At 40.4% G+C, this 18,555-nt stretch overlaps 1 protein-coding gene across 1 annotated transcript in view; it reads left to right on the top strand.

The window, feature by feature from the left end:
* The window catches only part of LOC118365318 (heparan sulfate glucosamine 3-O-sulfotransferase 4-like), a 91,155-nt gene extending 74,672 nt beyond the window's left edge, over window positions 1–16,483 (top strand). The window contains exon 2 of the mRNA XM_035747444.2: window positions 14,384–16,483. Within this exon, the coding sequence (XP_035603337.1) occupies window positions 14,384–15,038 (655 nt within the window). The 3' untranslated portion in view covers window positions 15,039–16,483. The remainder of the gene's footprint in view (window positions 1–14,383) is intronic.
* Window positions 16,484–18,555: the final 2,072 nt, after the last annotated feature.

Raw genomic sequence — 18,555 nt, 5'->3', positions numbered from 1 at the left:
TTGGTACCCTTCCCCAGATCTGTGCCTCGACACAATCCTGTCTCAGAGCTCTATGGACAATTCCTTCGAACTCATGGCTTGGTTTTTGCTTTGACATGCACTGTCAACTGTGGGACCTTATATAGACAGGTGTGTGCCTTTCTAAATCAGATCTAATCAGTTGAATTTAGCACGCAATATCCTCTCTGATTTTCAAGAAAATTTAAGTCAGGACTGAGACAAGACAACTCAGGAACACTCAACACCTCTTGGAAAGCTATTCTGGTGTCTTTGGCATTCAAATGTGTGTAGTTGTCCCGCTGAAAAATAAAACACTATCCCAGGGTAATGTTTTCCAAAGACTGGTGCGGATTTTACTCTCACTTTTTACCAAGGCTTTGCTCCTTTCATATTTATTTTGATCCTGATAAACTCCCCAGTCTCTGCCAGTGACAAGCATACCCATAACATTATGTCAAAATGTGAAGACCTTCACTAGGCACTGTACATGAAAATATAACCTAGAATGAAAAAAATACTCTTTGTGTTACGTGAACCCTGTCCAGCGCAGAGAGCGACATTAAATCGAGTGGTCTGGCCATAGCATTTTTTTTTATCTTGAGTTGTTTATTTTGACAGTGTTGTTAACCCTCTTGCCCTTATGTTGTTGAACAAGGGCCCCTACCTTAGGGATTCTGGATCAGAAATAGGGCACACTATGGGGATTCCTTTAGAAGCAATCTTTTGAGATTAAGTTGTTCTCTGGTGTTTTTGTGAGATCAGATTGCAATTAATTATATTATATCAACAGGAAATTCAAGTAGCCAGTGGCATGTTCACTCAAATGTACTCAAACTGAACACGGCATCAACCCATCCATAAAGAGCCAGGCTTGCATAAACCAACCCACATAGAGTAATGGTAATAAGACTATTCCCTGAAGACAGGCCAGAACTCAGTACAACAACACATCTGCCCATACATATTGAATGATTTTAAACCCATTTCAAAGCATTTTGTCAGACATTACCGGGGAAAACAATCCCTGCACTAACTGTCGTTCTTATATAAGCATGCATTTCCTGTCCTTCACCTACTCTACTTTCGTGCCTGTGAAAAGGTCTGTTGCTCAATACATCCGTGTGTGATGTAACTATACCACAGCTGTGGAAGAACTATGAAATGTCCAAATGATAGCATGCTAAATTTCATAGATACAGTCAGATCCCATATTATTGACACCCTTGATAAAGATGAGCAATAAAGACTGTATAAAATAAATAATACAAATACTGTATTGTATGTAAAAAAAAAACATGTTTTAAATTCTATTATTTTATACTAATACAGTTCAGAAACACACATTTTGTTTCACAAGTAATACTTTTTTCTCACTGTTTTTGTCTCCTTGTTTCTCTATAGAACTTTCAGATCTTGTTATGATGAGAAATCTGTAGCTGATTGGCCGATTTATGGGCAATTGAGAAATAGATGCACTTCCTCAATCAAGAAAGCTAAATCAGGCTACTTTCTAAGTTCTCAGACTCTCCTGGTGATCCGTCAACATTTTGGAAAACAGTTAATGCACTGAAGCATGGACATTGCTCTCTTTCCCTGCCTAAGCAAGTTGTGTCAGACTTGGGCATCATTACTGAGAAAAACTTGATAAGTGATGCTTGTAATCAACATTTGATATCGGCAGGCTTTTTATTTGGTTTAATTTACCCTGGTCAGCCAATCGACTGACTGCCCTTATCTCAGCCTCGAGCTGGCTCGGTGTAAGTTTTGTTAACTTCTAAGTGAATCTTTGTTTTCATTTCAATAGTTGATACTTCTTTTCCAAATCACTTTGTATGGTGCCCTGATTGATTGTGTCCCCGCATATACTGTAAATACCTGGGAATCTGGATTCAAGAAAAGCTATCTGTAATGCAGGCGCTGGGAGTCAGGAAGCAAGTACAGGGGGTGAATTTAATTATACAAAAACCATGGCGCAAAACAAGAGTAGTGTCTGGACATGAGAAACATAACTAATACTGCCTGGGGAAAGAACCACGGGGTGTGACAGATATAGGGGAGGTAATCACAGAAGCGATGGAGTCCAGGTGAGTCTCATGGGGCGCAGGTGCGGGTAGTAATTAGTAAACTAGCGACAATGAGTGCCAAAGAGGGGGAGCGGGAGTAGACATGACACTATCTTTCAATAAAGCAGGTTGATGACTTAGTTAAGAAATTAAGAATTAAAATATAGGAATTCCTATAGAACTCTTCTTTCGTGAAATAGCTGAAAACTAATCATTCAGTCGACATTCATTCCCATTATTGACTATGGCAATATTGTCTATATGAATGCGGCTGCCACTGTATTGAAAACATTTGAACGCAGTTTATAATAGAGCATTGCATCCTTATTTCGACGCCAATCCCCACCACTGATGTGCGTGGCCTCAGAGCTTTCATGTCATCCAACAAATGTAAACGCCTGGAGTTTGCTAAATGCCATTGGTACTTGGATTGGAACCGGTGTTATGTTCAGATGACATGAAAATAGAGCTCTTTGGCCACGCACACCAGTGTTGGGTTTGGCATCAAAATAAGGATGCTTAAGCAGAATGGAACCCCCATACTTACTGTAAAATAAGGTGGTGTATCTTTGATGTTGTGGGGCTATTTTGCTTCCACTGGTCCTGAAGGGCCCTTGTTTAAGATCACCGGCTTCATTAACTTTATCCAGTACAAGAACATTTTAGCCAAAAATCTGGTTGCCTCTACCAGGAGGTTGACACTTGGTTGACACATCAAAATCCACTAAGAAATGGTTAATTGACCACAAAATCAACATTTTGCAATAGGCTTGGCCAGTATTCAGATTTTCATAACATCACACCGCTCTTCTGCCATCCCGGAATTTACAGTATTACCGCTGGACACCACACAAGGTGGCGCAAAGAAAACACACATAAAAGCCCATTGAGGGTCTACTATTAACCACAATGCTAACCAAATCAGCACAAGTAATAGCGAAGTCACATAGACGCTGTTAGCTAAATGCTAACGTGCGAAAGCGAACATAAACTAATTGCAAAGACAGGTGAATCCAGTTCATAAGGTTATACAAGCATAGCTAGGCGCTACCGGATGCCACTTTCTATGAGTGTCGACATTTACAAGCGAAGGTGTACGAGAGAAATTGTGCAAATGAACAAAACATGCTGTTTCTGAAGGAAGAGCCTTGTGTGTACACGGAGCAGACGGGGGAAGAACAGAGGAGGAGGAAAGCACAGGGGGAAAAATGGCAGCTGTACAGATAATTCACCTAAAGCTTCATAATGTAAAATGAAGAAGGCAATCTGTTTTTATCTCGTAATGTATTGCACAAGTTGACTGCAGGTGTTAACTTCAAAAAGGAGCTACAAATATTCAAATGTCAAATACTTTTGACGCCAGTGACGGTATTGAAAAAACATCCCGTGGCTTTTTCCAAGTACCCCGGTATATGGTTCAGTATTACCGTTCAAGCCTATTTTGCAATGGCCATCTCAGTCTCCGGACTTGAAACCGATTTGAAAACATGTTGTTTGAATTGAAGAGAGCAGTCCATAAGCACATACGAAGTATATCAGGTGATGTGCAATGCGTTCTTCAATCTCATAAAACATTTTTTATTTAATTTTTTTACCCCCTCTTTCTCCCCAATTTCATGGTATCCAATTGTTAGTGGCTACTATCTTGTCTCATCGCTACAACTCCCGTACAGGCCCGGGAGTGACAAAGGTTGAAAGTCATGCTTCCTCCGATACACACCCCAACCAAGCCACACTGCTTCTTAATGAACACAGCACGCATCCAACCTGGAAGCCAGCCACACCAATGTGTCGGAGGAAACACTGTGCACCTGGCAACCTTGGTTAGCGTGCACTGCACCCAGCCCACCACAGGAGTCGCTGGTGCGCAATGAGACAAGGATATCCCTACCGGCCAAGCCCTCCCTAACCCAGACGACGCTAGGCCAATTGTGCATTGCCCCACGGACCTCCCTGTCACAGCCGGTTATGACAGAGCCTGGGCGCAAACCCAGAGTCTCTGGTGGCACAGCTGGCACTGCAGTACAGCGTCCTTAACCACTGCGCCACCCGGGAGGCGTCATAAAACATTTTAGGAAAAGGTTCAGTGCCGTTATCCTCGCAAGGTGAGGTATTGAAAACAGGGGTGGCAATCATTTATATAGAAAAAAATATTGCTTCTAATTAGTATAATTAGTATTAGTATAAAATGATTTTCAATTTGTTTAGCATACAACATAGCTCAGTATTTGTATTATTTATTGCAGTCTTTTTGCTCATCTTTAAAAGGTGCCAATAATTCTGAAAATGACTACATACGTATATCATCAAATGAACATTTGTATATCAAAAGAAAAAAGACTGCCCTTTGTGTACAGAGATAATCGAAAGGATAACTATTTGCATAAATGGCTATAGTCGTTCACGAACCTGATCCACCATTTCAGAGTATTTTCAGCTCACTGGTTGAATTGAGCAATCTGTGCCAGCTAGAGCACAATTTGGATTAGCAAAGGTTCCACTGATAGGTCAGCTTAGTCCTTAATGGAGCGGCTTAGGCCTTCTGTACATGATTATAACGTTCTTAGCAGCCTATTTTCTTGTAGCCAGATGTTCCAGGAATAAACACCAGGATGTAATCATGTTGCTTTTCCCCTTAAACCCAGACCTGGTGTGCTCTTTTTTTGTGACAGGGAAACTAAGCCGTGCATACAGATGTCTAAGTAACTTTCTTAATACAAATAATGTAGGAAGAATCTACTGAAATAGGTGGGCAGGTCAAGCGCAGACATTGCGATTTAGCTACTGAACAGTGCTGACATGTTTTGACACCTGCAACAGAAGTGCATTATAAAAACTCATTATCTTCTGACCAAGGTTAACCCCTCTTCCTCTCAGGACTGCTTAAGAAACAAATACCTTCCATTCATTTATTTAATTTAGTCAAACATATATTTTTGAAGCGCCTCCTGCATGTGAAGAGTTTCTGTGAGTGGCATAGGATTTTGAAATATTATTCAGATTCCTTAATGAATGTGGACACACATCTGACATCTTCAGATTGCCGCAAATAGCTTTCATTCTAAGTGACCACCTACTACTGCATGTTTAAAGGCTTTCTGGCAGCCCTTTGCTGAGTAACTTTATAAATAGTTGCAGAAAAGAGCTCAAGATTTTGAAGGCCTACCACACTTAGAATGATGTATACAAAACTCAGGGATTTCAATTTTTTTTATGACATGCTGTAATAGAGTAAAGAGACAGCTATGACTTAAACCCTATTCATAATGCTAATTTGATTTGAATTCAGTATTTCAAGTGTCATTCTGAGCTCTATTGAACTGATCATGCTGGTTTAATGGAGCAGATTGATAGGTGAGTGAATTATCTCCACATTCTTTGCACAGGTATTTACTCTACGTGATCTTTTTGTGTCTACAAACCTCCTGGGGGTAATTAATAAACCGACAACAGAAAGAGACCAGAGGCAAACTGGACGTTCAATATCATGATTGGAGTGTGATTGTTCAATTTGAGTCAGATTAGGGGTAAACCAGGTTAAACTGACAAAAATGTGGTAAAATTCTGACACCCAATTCAATTGATCACGAATGAAAGGAATCTACAGTAGCTTCTCTAACTTGACGTGTCCTGATTTCACAACTTCAACGTCAAAATAATGCCTCAGCAACACAGTACATGTCTGAGGGTTCCTGCAGGCCAGTTCTTTTCTCACAGATGAAGAAAGTACATTGAATCACGAGCTCATTTGAAGACTGGGGGAACAATTGACATGTCAGAAATACATTTAATGGAGATTCATTGGTGGGTTTATTCAAAGCAATGCAACCTCTATATTGTAAGCACTCATCAACACCCACTACAACACAATACAAAAGGAAGGAAGAAAAACAGTACAGTATATTGGAGGCCGATGATTAAGGCCGATGATTAAGGCCGATGATTAAGGCAATTCCAAAACGTATAACTATAGAATTATCTGCAACTTGGAGCAGATGCTGTCATGGATATCATCAGCATTATTTGTATTAAATCCATACACTATGAACAGTAAACAAGTGTTTAATATTAAGTTTGGGGGCGAGAGGATATATCACATCAGTCATATTACACCAACAAATTGACAGTCACAGAACGTGAGTTGAATCTTGGCCAACTCCAAATTCTAGTTTGGACAAAGCAGTGCTGTGGACAATTATAGTTCTGGCGAGGATTGCTGACTCAAACCAATAGCGGTTTCCATGGAGTAGTGGGGGATATCGTGGGTTTGGCATCTCAACCATCCTGAGAGAATTGCACAAGCTATTAGGGGCTCCCGAGTGGCGCAGTGGTTTAAGGCATTGCATTTAAGTGCTAGAGGCACCACTACAGACCCTGGTTCAATTCTAGACTGTATCACAACCAGCTGTAATTGGGAGTCCCACAGAGCAGTGCACAATTGGCTCAGTGTCACCCGGGTTAGGGTTTGGCCGGGGTAGGCATCATTGTAAATAAGAATTTGTTCTTAACTGACTTGCCTAGTTAAATAAAAATCTATAAATAAAATATTCTTATATTCTACAATCTAAAAGACATTCAGTCTTTGCTTTTCGGGAGCTAATACTCACACTTTACTTTTTCCTACTGGCACTGACTTTGCTGATGGATACTTTATTGATGAAAAAATATTTACTATAACTGAGATGTGGTTGTCCCACCTCGGGCTGTTACGGTGACCTCAGTACCGCCACACCGGCGGTCACGAGTCATGATGGCAGTCAAATTCCATGTGACCATTTAGTCACGGTAATTAGGCTTCTCCAAGCTCTAGTGCTGCTGATGGTTATTAGTAGCCTACCAAACGTGCTAACTGCCTGGTACTCCTCACTCTATTGTCCCTGTAATCACTCTGAGATCAATGCAAATGTGGTTGAAAATTGAATCAAACACTTCATGAGAGCACAAGAGCTCATGTTGCCTACTATATTTATTTCTCAACCGTCCTAATATTAAGCACATCGCTTCTCTTTAAAACAGGAGTATAACCTACCTGGCTGGCATGAAAATTAACCAAGGGAAAATAATCCTCATTCGCTATTTAAGTGCATAGATGTATTTTTTTCCCCACTATCCCTGTTTCGAGAAAGCTGCATGATAATGGTCCATTCTAAATCAAAACAAATTTCTCACACATATTATTTAGTATATGTAAAGACAAGATTAAATCAAGAATAGTGTGATGGGTGACAATATTAGCCTATCACTTGTAAATGATGTATTGCCACTTGTGAATGATGCCCAGCTAAAGGCAAACAACGCATTATTTTTTTGGCAACTTTTTCAAATCATAGTCGCACACCTCATGTAGCCTATCCCATAGGCCTATATGTTTTGATAATGTTTGTATCACAACTAAATTGGCCAAATAACATCTTAAAAGGAAACACGTTTATCCGCTTTACAGCGGGTGTAGAGCCTATCTGGCATACATATGCAGCGCGTGAGTTTCAAATTTGGGGAAGATAATTTTCACCATAAAAATGCACATTTATAATAAAAGCATAACATGAATAATCGCATTTGTGGTCACTTTTAAGAATCGTGACTTCCTGCTAATGGAACATTTGCGCTTATAGCCTACTACCATGTGCGCAATAGCCTAATAGTTTATCAACATTTTAAGCTAAACGTTCTCATCTGTTGCATCAGGTTCATTGCTTAAAACAGGTTTTTTTGATGCTAGTGGTTGTATTAATTTGGGATCTATCGCATCTCACAACTGTTCCGGACTATGTTTGGAATATTTATTTCACAGAATAGAATAGGTCAACTTTTGAGCTAAGGGGGATAGTAGATTGATACAGGCTAGTGCTTTTGCTGCTCGTTAGGCATACTTATCTTGTTGGCTGACGAAAAGTAAATGTGAACGTTCTTTCAATATGTGTCGGAATTAGCTAAGGATGCGCGCAGTTGCGTCCCCGAATGTGTCTGTCTTCACTTGTAGCCTGTGAGAAAGACCTGATCACGTGACTGAGTGCCATGTGAGTGAGAGGTGGTTCAGAACACAGCGGGGAGAAGGGAATTTTAATGATTATATTCAGCCCAAGGGCACAACGGCCACTGGCCACATAAGGCATGGATTATAGGGGGAGTATGGCCACACAAAGGGGATTCAGCCGGGGAATTTGAGGCATCAAGTGAACAAGTGACTGATGAAGTGTGTACAGCCTGTTAAAAAAAAAACAAATCGGAGCTCATGCCTTTCATGCAACTTTAAAAAAAAATCATCATTAGAGTCGCATCATGCAGCCTTAGAATGTATTAAAAAACAAAACATATAGCCCAACATTTGTATCACAACTAAATATCTCTAAATTAAGCATATAGGAATACCTGTTTCTTTGTTAACTGCTCAACACAGAATAGCCACATGTGCGCACTCCCTCAAATCGTTTGGAGAAAATGTCCTTTCTATTTTATTCAGCTATGTTCAATTGTATTCGTCATACTATAAAATAACAGAAAATAATGCCATGGAATTCTAAGCAAATCTTGTCTGCTAAATGAACTAGTGTAGCCCACAGCCATATGGCACAGCCAGATCAGGGCCTAACATAAGGACAGCTCAGAGTATGCTATTCTGTTCTTCTGAAATATACTACATTTTCTTCATGTCATGATTCTTTAGACCTGTCTAAAATAAATAATGGATGTACTGTGATGGTGTAGGCTATATTACATGGATTTATTAGACTTGTTAAAATGTAGATGTTCCAGAGGTCTGCATCAGTGTCGTGTAGGCTATGCGTGGAAGCCAGGAGATGCTAAATGTGTTTATGTTAATTACAGTTAATTACCGTGAGACTGGCAGTTATTACCTTGACGATCACCCGGCTGACACAATTTCATGACCGCTACAGCCCTAGTCCCACCTGGCTACAGTATTTTAAGATTAATGCACAAACTGTAAAATTACTAAAATGTCAAATTCAGAATCTAAAGCCATTTGAGTTATTAAGTCAAAATATATTTTAGTTTCTTTTGCTTTTTGGATTCCATGATTCCTGGATCAAGAATTGAACTTAAAACTTCCTGTAGTAAAATATGTACTGTATAGTACAATGACAGTATGCACTATACTGTCTAACAGCACTCTGGGTTGATGACAATGTCTTACAATATGGGTAAACCACATTGAACGTTATCCATGGGTGGTTTTATGTCACTTTGTTCGGACGGTGGTGTGAGCCATATGGGGCTTTCTCTGATGTGAAGTGGTTTTCTATATTTTACGCCCACATGCTTATCCACGCACTAATAGATGTCCTTCACTCATCACTCATGCAAAGGCCTTAGTATGAGAGAGATGTGTGGAGTTTCTTACATCCATGATCAGCTGCAGCCGAATCTCCTAAGTGGCCAGATGAGTGTTCCTAGCTGTTATTCCAATGCAGGATAGGAAATCTATCAAGTTCAATCTATCATATTGTTAATTGGTTCTGCATAACTGAACCAGATCTGCAAAAATGCCCTGAATACACATTTTACTCTTTGCTTCTGGTATACTCAGGTGTGACCAGCAATTACTGTCTGGGCTTTTATTTTATTCCACTATATTCTTGACTGTGTTTGGGTAAGGTAAATAAATTACATTGAGAGACAATGAGGGTGACTGATAATTTGTACTTGTCTATTCACTGTGGTGCTCAGAAGCAGAATTACAGGCCATCACATCTGCCTGTTGTTGTAATTGCAACACCAATCGTATAATATAGAGGGCTATTGTGAGCAAATTGTATGTGTGTAGCCTGAAGCACTCTCATCAGTTCATCCAAATGCACATAAACAAACACAAGCGAGGAACATTTAGAAGTAACAGCATATATATTCAAATGAGGGGCATGTTCCTAGTATTGTAGACCTGTGTATTTGAGTGCTGATAAAAACATTAATGTTTGAAAATATTTTTCTCTTAGGGATGGATCTGCAGAGTACAGTTTCGGTTCTGATCTAAGCCACTGAACTTAAAAGAGTGACACAGAAAATGAACTTGAAAGCTGCCGATAATATCTTCAGAATCCTTGAAATGCGATTGCTCCTATTCCTCTCCTCTGGCTTTAATGTGAAAAATAGGCTAATTTACTGGCCAATGTATAATAATAATGACCTAATCATGCAGTTTATTATGATATTCCAAGGGTCCATAAAGTTTTTTTCCCCCTTGCCTTTGTTTTATTTCATGATGTTCTATGTCCAAAGAGAATGTGAACATTGCTTCAGATCTCAGCGCGCCAGTCTGCTGTTGTGGGTAGAGAAAGTGCCTGGCTCCCCCACTGTTGGAAGTGGAATGGTCTTCAGGGGATCTCAAGAAGAGAGCGGGAAAAAGGTTTTGATCAGGACCAGCTGTCAGTTCTCTCCCTAACTGTTCCATTGAAGCGCACAGTTCATCTGCAGTATAATGGGCTTATTTACAGCGGGGAGGCTGTGTCATGTTTTAATTCAACTCACCTCTCCCTCTTTTCGCACTAGCAAATTGTACACCAATGTTGTGCTCATTACACATACCAAGTAACATGGCAAAGCTGGGAGATGGAAGTGTGTCGGCACACAGCTGCTACAAGTGTTTTGCAACATAACCCGCTTTTCTTCTCAAAATAATGCCTTCATCCACCAACAAAGACAGAATAAGTCCATTTGCAGTATTCCTCATGACAAAAAAAAAAAAATGTTGTTTTCTTGCTGGATAGGACCCACTGTGTGTGGACTGCTCAAGGATTGTACAAATGCCATTGACATGACATGGCTTTGTGAGTTCGATTCAGTACCAGTGCCTACGATGAAGCCAAATGAGAGATTGGAGCAGCTTTTATTACTGTGCCAGTGTTTTATTAGAAATGACCAAGCCTCTCAGCAGCAATGTTTTCTATGCTCCAAGAAACAGCTTGGCCTTATTAGTGTCTGGGATGCAAATGAATATTATCCCCAACTCGTCATGCCTCAACATTTTCTTCTTTAATGGTTCTGACAGGGCATAATGAAACATATTCGCTGAGGGAAATGCATGGGCATGTTCCAGAGCCCACTCATAGTGAGTGTAGCAGAAGACTTCCTCAGTAGGCGTTTAAGAGATGGTCATGAAATGGCACTGTTGGTAGTCTGCGTGTTGAAAGAAAATCTGCATTTCCTGAATCTTTTGTAACCACTCCAGACGTGTGAATTCAGCATTCATTTTTGTCTCTATGTGAAATGGTTCAAAGCTGTGATGGTCGGTGGGGTGAACCTATACCCAGTTCACAGTGCACAGATAGTGGCACCCAATCTGGCGAAGCAACTATATTATAATAGGTGTTTTGTCTGAGTCTGGAACCAACATCTGTAGCTATCCATTGGTTGGAGGATTCAAAGGACATTCCATTTGCATGAGTTTGAAACACCTGGCAGAAATGATCAGTGCTGTCATCCTCCTCTTTTTTCCCTCTGTATATTAGAAATCATGAAGAGAAGGAATTGCGATTGCTTTTAGCTTCAAAGCAGCAAATGAAAATGCATTTTAAAGATCACTTTTTCCTGTTTACATTGTACTACTTCAGAACAGCATGCTTTTCAAAGTACTTATCGAAATGACCTTTTCTACCCTCTCATGTTGAGAACTGCAACTTTGTTGTCATAAAATAGTAGTAGTCACACAGTTTTTTTTCTCCTGTCTCTTAAGTTGGTACAAGCACGACCACCATGTACTCTGTCATACAACCACTGCATCCCCATATGCTTGAGGAGCAGGACGTGAGTGACTCACTTGTCTTCCAGGAAACGGGAAGCCCTTACACTTATGTTAGATAGGACTGGATTCAATCCGTATTGCTGAAGTTCCGCGTTGTAGCCCTATTGTCATGGAGCGGAGACTGCATTAAACGGTAAACGCTGCATATGTTGACTCAATCAGATGTTACATTTACATTTCAAGCGAGCTTATCGCTGAACGACAGCGATAGGGATTGAATCCAGCCCTTAGTGTATACATTCGAGGGTCTGCTGTTATGGTACAAGAGGTAAATGTTAAGAGATGTGCTATGTGGTCTGACTGAGTAAACAGCAGATGGTTCGCCGGGCCTCTTTAGCGTTCTGCGTTTTATTTACTCACCCACCTGAATGACCCACGTTGAGCTCAACAGCTGATGGGTAGAGATATGAGAGTTAACTCTTTGCTGTTGTTTACTTCAGTTTCGCCAGAGTGCAAGGCCAGAGGAGCAATCTGCCTGGCGCATGCAGGAAAATTAGCTTGTTTATCAGCATTGTGATTTCTGTTCCGCCTCCCTGTTCCACTGACATTTTCGATGTACACGATCCATGACGGATTCCTTCTCAATCAAAATGAGTTTGACCTCTATCAAAGATGAAGGTATCGCGCGCTTGTTCAACCTCTATATTTTTTTTATGAAGCCTGATGAGGACAATAGCTCATGATGTGGCTGATGTATATAGAAGAGGTCACCTTGAGAATCATTTATCTGTCCTGTCAATGGGATGTTTGTGTCAAAGAGGCATGGCACATTACTGTTGAGACATGCTATGTTGTGCTTATGGTTCTATATAGGATGTGCAGTACATAAGTTGTTTCAAGGCGATTCATTGTGGTGTGTTTTATTGAGTTTCCTCTCTCTGTGCTTTAGTTCTCATACACAGTGATGGCACACCCTCGCTACCATCTAACATGCTTTAGACTTGACTTTAAATAGCCATCAGCTGAAGACCTTGAAGGGAGAAAAAAATCTTTAGCCATTCATTACCCCACTGAGGAAGTGTGGAACATTGATGGAATGTAATGAAAACTAATACTCCTTCCAGTCACTATGCAATCTGTAGGTATGTTTTAAATCCAATTACAGCCTAAGAAATAGCCACAGCCTCTATAGTATCTTGAGCCAAACAGAATCCAGGGGGAAATTACTCATCAGGAGTGCAATATTGTTACAGAAATGACATCACCAGGCCACTTGTCTTGTGTCTTGAGGGCCAGTGTCCATGTGTGTGTTTATGTTGGTGAAAATAAGAGTTCTTAACTGACTTGCCTGGGGTCAATATGTATGTACATAACACTTGATTTGTTTCTCCCAGTAAATTGGATTCTTTGCAAAGAGAACAGTCCCTATAGAATGTGTCCAGGATGCAAGCGATTGATGTGGCTACATTGTACCATCTTTAAGTCTATGCTGATGACAATCTAAATTGAGAAAACATTGTACTCTCTGTGTCTGTGAAAGCGGAATCATTTGTTTTGAAGGAATGGAATAGTTACGAGATGTGGATTTCACAAATATTCAAAGAAAATATAGCATGACTAAATATAGAATGACTTTTATACAGCAAGGAGATTGTAAAACATGATCAAAGCAGTAGCATTTATTACAGTGTTCATACATTTGTATTGTATTTCATGTTTCTATTCGGTGTAAGTACATAAAGGCTATAACATTCACAGCTTTTAATGTGGCCAATTTAGACTGTAATCATGTCTAAACAAATAGAACATGGATTGCAATGAAAAACAATGTAAGCATTTAATATCGATTTGCTTGAGGTACACATAATGCTTCATTATCCATAGAGGAAAACAGAGAAACTGTAGGAACTAATCTCTCTTTCGTATGTATGAATTACATTTGCTTCCACATTGATTTATCCCCCAACTTAGTCCCAGAGACAAAGTTGAACATAATATTTGCGGCACTGGCAAATGGTTTCCTGTTATCCCTGAGATAAATCTCTCAAGGCAGGGGCATTTCTGGTCTACTACAAATGATCACAAGGAATCGTACAATTAATCACTATTCCCTTCAATGAACAGCCTCTAACCTTAAGAAAGAAAAGGAATGAGTGTGTTGCACACAACGCAGAAGTGGGAGTGAATTCTCAGGAATGGAACTCAAGGCAGGCACACAGTGTGGAGCACACAGAATAAATGTATGACAAAACAATACCCCAGGCACCAGCAGTATTAATGATATGCAGTGAACACATTATTAAAGTTCCAACACAGCTCCTGGAGTAACACAGATGGAGCCAATTAGGCAATGAGCATACTTGCTCACTTGCCGTTACATCTTCCGTTTCTTTTATCTTGCCCATATTACTCCACGGATGAAATAAACTGTATGTTTCTCCTCGCTACATAATATCCAGTGATAATAACAGTTATTTTCACTTGTAATTTCAAATCATTTATTTCTCCAGAAATACCTAATGTTCTTTTACCCTTTCCTTGAGTACCTCATTTGTGTTGCAGTAGGTGCAGAGAGTTCAGTATAAACAGAGCTGAGGTAACTGCTGCTTTGTGTTCACAGAGACCTGATGCCTTCGACGCTGGAGGGACAAATCACCATGGAGAAGACACCCAGCTACTTTGTGACTAGCCACGCCCCCAAACGCATCCACACAATGGCCAGGGACATCAAGTTAATCATTGTGGTTCGCAACCCTGTCACCAGGGCTATTTCAGACTACACACAGACTCTGTCCAAGAAACCTGAGATCCCAACCTTTGAGGTTTTGGCCTTTAAGAACCGGACGCTGGGCCTAATAGATGCGTCATGGAGTGCTCTACGTATTGGGATCTACGCGCTCCACTTGGAGACGTGGATGCAGTACTTCCCTCTCGCCCAGATGCACTTTGTCAGTGGAGAGAGGCTTATTGTTGATCCCGCTGGCGAGATGGGCAAGGTACAGGACTTTCTTGGGCTCAAGCGGATCGTCACGGATAAACACTTTTACTTCAACAAAACGAAGGGATTTCCTTGTCTCAAGAAGCCAGAGGACAGCAGCACCCCGAGATGTCTCGGCAAATCTAAGGGGAGAACTCACCCTAAAATTGACCCGGACGTTATCCGCCGACTGCACAAGTTCTTCAAACCCTTTAACATGATGTTCTACCAAATGACTGGCCAGAACTTTGAGTGGGAGCTGGAGGAGGGCAGTGACTCTCGGGGCTCTCAGAACTAACAGACTGTTGCCCCACGTCACAGCCACAGCTACACCACCAGCCTTTCTCAATAACACATCCACTGTCTGTCCCTACCGCTTCATCCTCTGAGAGAGGGCTTGAGTACGTCAATCAATCATGGCTGTCTTCGAGAAGGTGTCTGTATCCATAGGGGAAAAGAGTTTATGGTGGCAAAACATTATTGTACATACTATACATAAAATGATATTTATATTTGTGAAGAGGAGCTGATTTGATTCCTTTTGTTTTAAAAACATAGAGCTGATACATGAATCATGTCGAATGTGACGATGCATGCGATAAGTTAAGTGTCCTTACCTCCTGAACCCTAAGGGTGTATTCCGCCTGCTTCTTCTCCTTTTACTTTTCATGCAGTTGGTTGCCCTTTCGCCCACACACACCAGCGTACAGTACAAAACAGTCATACTACTCAGATGACTGAGGCCATGAAGTATTCTGGATGATTTATTTCAACACTCTGTAGAGAGATATTTTTTTTTTTTTTTTAATGAATCTTACAGTACAATTATCCCTTGACGTGACCCTCATGTCGTAGTTGAGGTTGTCCGTGTATGTATTATAAACGGAGACAATCCCTTCTTTGTCAATCTAAGTTTACCAAAGCAGAGCTTTCATTTCGTCAGAGTCAATATTGTTGTTGACCTGCGCTCGTAGGTAACATGTTTTAAACAAATGTACAGTACATATATTTCAAATTGTTTTTGTATATCATCCTTTGTGAGGCTGGAATTGGCATATGGTGTATCAACTAGAATGTATTTCTCACACACATCAAGGGGTTTACTGTAAATGTCACACCCATGCAAAGTATCCTATGCCCACTAATCTGAAGTAACAGTATTTTGAGGTGTGCACAAAGTATATTATAAATGGAGGAAAACTATTCTAAAAACTATTTTATATAGAGCTATTATATGATAAATGTGACAGAACTACTACGAAAACAAAATATGCAGTGAGATTTGCGAGCCAATGGGGTTCTCCTGTTATTGTTAAGTCGATGAGGTGAAGAACAACAGAGGAGGACCCAACAGAAGGGAGTTAACAAACATCTGGTGCCACGCAGTCTTCTGTCATTAAAGAGACAAATGGGTTAATTAAGTAAGCCTGGAACATCATTGTCAATGTCAAATTGAGGATTTGCTTCAGACAAAATGTTATTATGCACAGGTTTACCCAGTAAATCTCCCATATTGTTTTGACATTATCATGTGTCTGACTGGAATATGTTTACTTGTTGAGGAAACATTATGTACATCATCGCATTGCAACCCACTTGTGCTCATCTTCATCCAGGTTTGTATACATGGCACGGATTATAATAACAAGAGTTTTACAGTCCTTTTCTGCTTTTCTATAAATGTTACTTTATGTTTCACTCCAGGAAATAAGAACCGTCATCCTTTTTGCATAGCTTGCTGTGCTTCTGTCTGCTGTCTTACTACTGTCTCTGGACTTTTCATCAATTGAGACAATCAATACAGTCAATGAGTCAATAAATACAGTCTTCAACACATCCATGGTCGCCCACAGCTATGATGCATTACACTGTTCATCTTCCCTGTTTCCTGGTCGGCCATGACAGGCTGGATTGGTTCACTCTCTGCCGGCCCCTCTGTCACCCAGGGGAGGCTGGGTGCAGCAGCTCGTTACACAGAGCAATTGATTCAATCAAGGTAAGAACTCTACTACCCGTTCGAGCACTGAGCATGAACACTTACCTCAGAGCAGCAGTTTCCCAGTCACACCTTCCACTGAGGCTTCCCTGTGCCGATATCCCCTGGTGTCTTCCTCTGAACCTCTGTCTCTCTCTCCGTCCCCGGAGCACACTCTCTCATTCCTCACATGATTCTCTCTGTCTAGCACTACTCTCTTTGTTCAGTTTAGAACAGAGATGCGGGGTCATAAATAAGATTGTTTATAGTTTGACTACTTTGGGGAAAATGGTAGGTCGCATCAAATCATCAAATTTGAATGGGATTCTGCTGCCTGTTTTAATAGTGTGTTTGTTTTACTCCGATGAAGAAACTGCATTGAATGCATATGCTTAGAGGTGGAGAAATGGGATTTCTTGCAAAAACAATACTTTCCATTTGCCAAATAAACACAAACAAAATATTCTAGCTAGCGAATCACTATATTTGCACACAAAAACAGTTTTTTTTTCTGGCAACTAATTTAAACATTTTCCATTCTAAATATGTAGCAAACCTTCAGATATTGCTTGCAGAAGTTCTTTCCTTTTAATTAGGGTCCATGCTATTAAGGTTTTTAAAAATTCTGCTGAGTCAGTGTGCTTGAGAAACTAGGACTGCACAACTAAGAGATTAAACAAGAGGGTTGAGAGAAAAAACATAATATCAATCATACTTTTAGGAAACACTTACTTGGTTTCTCAGTAAAACCAAATCTAATAAAAAGATGGAAACACTGGATTTGACAAAGTGGCAACAACAACTTTGGTATATGTAGAAGTACATACAGATGTAGGATCCTAATTTGAGCCAGTTTCTACAGAAGGATAACAATCCTGCCGCAACAGTGACATTTTTTGTAGGGAAGTTTTAAATGTCCTGATTTTCAAGGAAGTTATCATGCAACAGGGTGATCAAAAATCGATCCAACATTTGTGTGCCTCAAAATTCCCCTCAAACATTGTTCAGAGATGCCACATGGAAGGACAAAGATACCTAAAGTGTCATGAAAACAGATACAAATGTTAACAAAGCATGTAAGTATCTTCTCTTTGTGCACCAAAGGTCAGTCCACAGTCGGTGGAGTAGTGCAGTGCTTTGAGACGCCTTGCGAGAGTTCCATTGTATGAAAGGCATGCAAAGCTGTCCTCCACATGTTTCTCCCTATGGGGGTCGTGGGGTGTTTTTGGCTCGGCACGGCGGTGGTGTGAGGAGATAGAGGAGCTCTGCTTAGACAATGGGAGGAGCCTCCCCCACTCATCACAACCACTATTGTTACGCTGTCATCATGCTCTCCCGAATGTACAAATGAAAAAGAATGTCTGTCACTCAATACCTGTAAGGAGATAAGAGACCATGTATAATTTCCTCGCAAGTGGCATCCGCAGTACTTCACAGTAGCCTACTGTCCAATGAAAAAAGCTTTTTATACATATAGCCTAGCTCGCAGAATGACGAAGAATAACATTAAGGCATGAACGTAAACAACAATGATGCAAATCTACCCTTGGAAAAACAATAAACTAAGGGCTGGATATCAAATCAAATCAAATGTATTTATATAGCCCTTCTTACATCAGCTGATATCTCAAAGTGCTGTACAGAAACCCAGCCTAAAACCCCAAACAGCAAGCAATGCAGTTGTAGAAGCACGTAGATACAATCCGGAGAGTGGAAGATCCGAGTTATAGTGAAATTGAAATGTAAAGGTCATTTCTGACAATGTTCTGTATGCAGTTTTTCCGAAGACGTACTCTGTTTGTATATATTTTGAATCATGCATCGATGCAAGCTTTAACAG

The sequence above is a fragment of the Oncorhynchus keta genome, chromosome 5 (genome assembly GCF_023373465.1).
Source record: "Oncorhynchus keta strain PuntledgeMale-10-30-2019 chromosome 5, Oket_V2, whole genome shotgun sequence".
NCBI classification, from domain to species: domain Eukaryota; kingdom Metazoa; phylum Chordata; class Actinopteri; order Salmoniformes; family Salmonidae; genus Oncorhynchus; species Oncorhynchus keta.
Note: the sequence above shows the minus strand (reverse complement) of the source record. Positions and strands in the feature narration are given on the sequence as shown.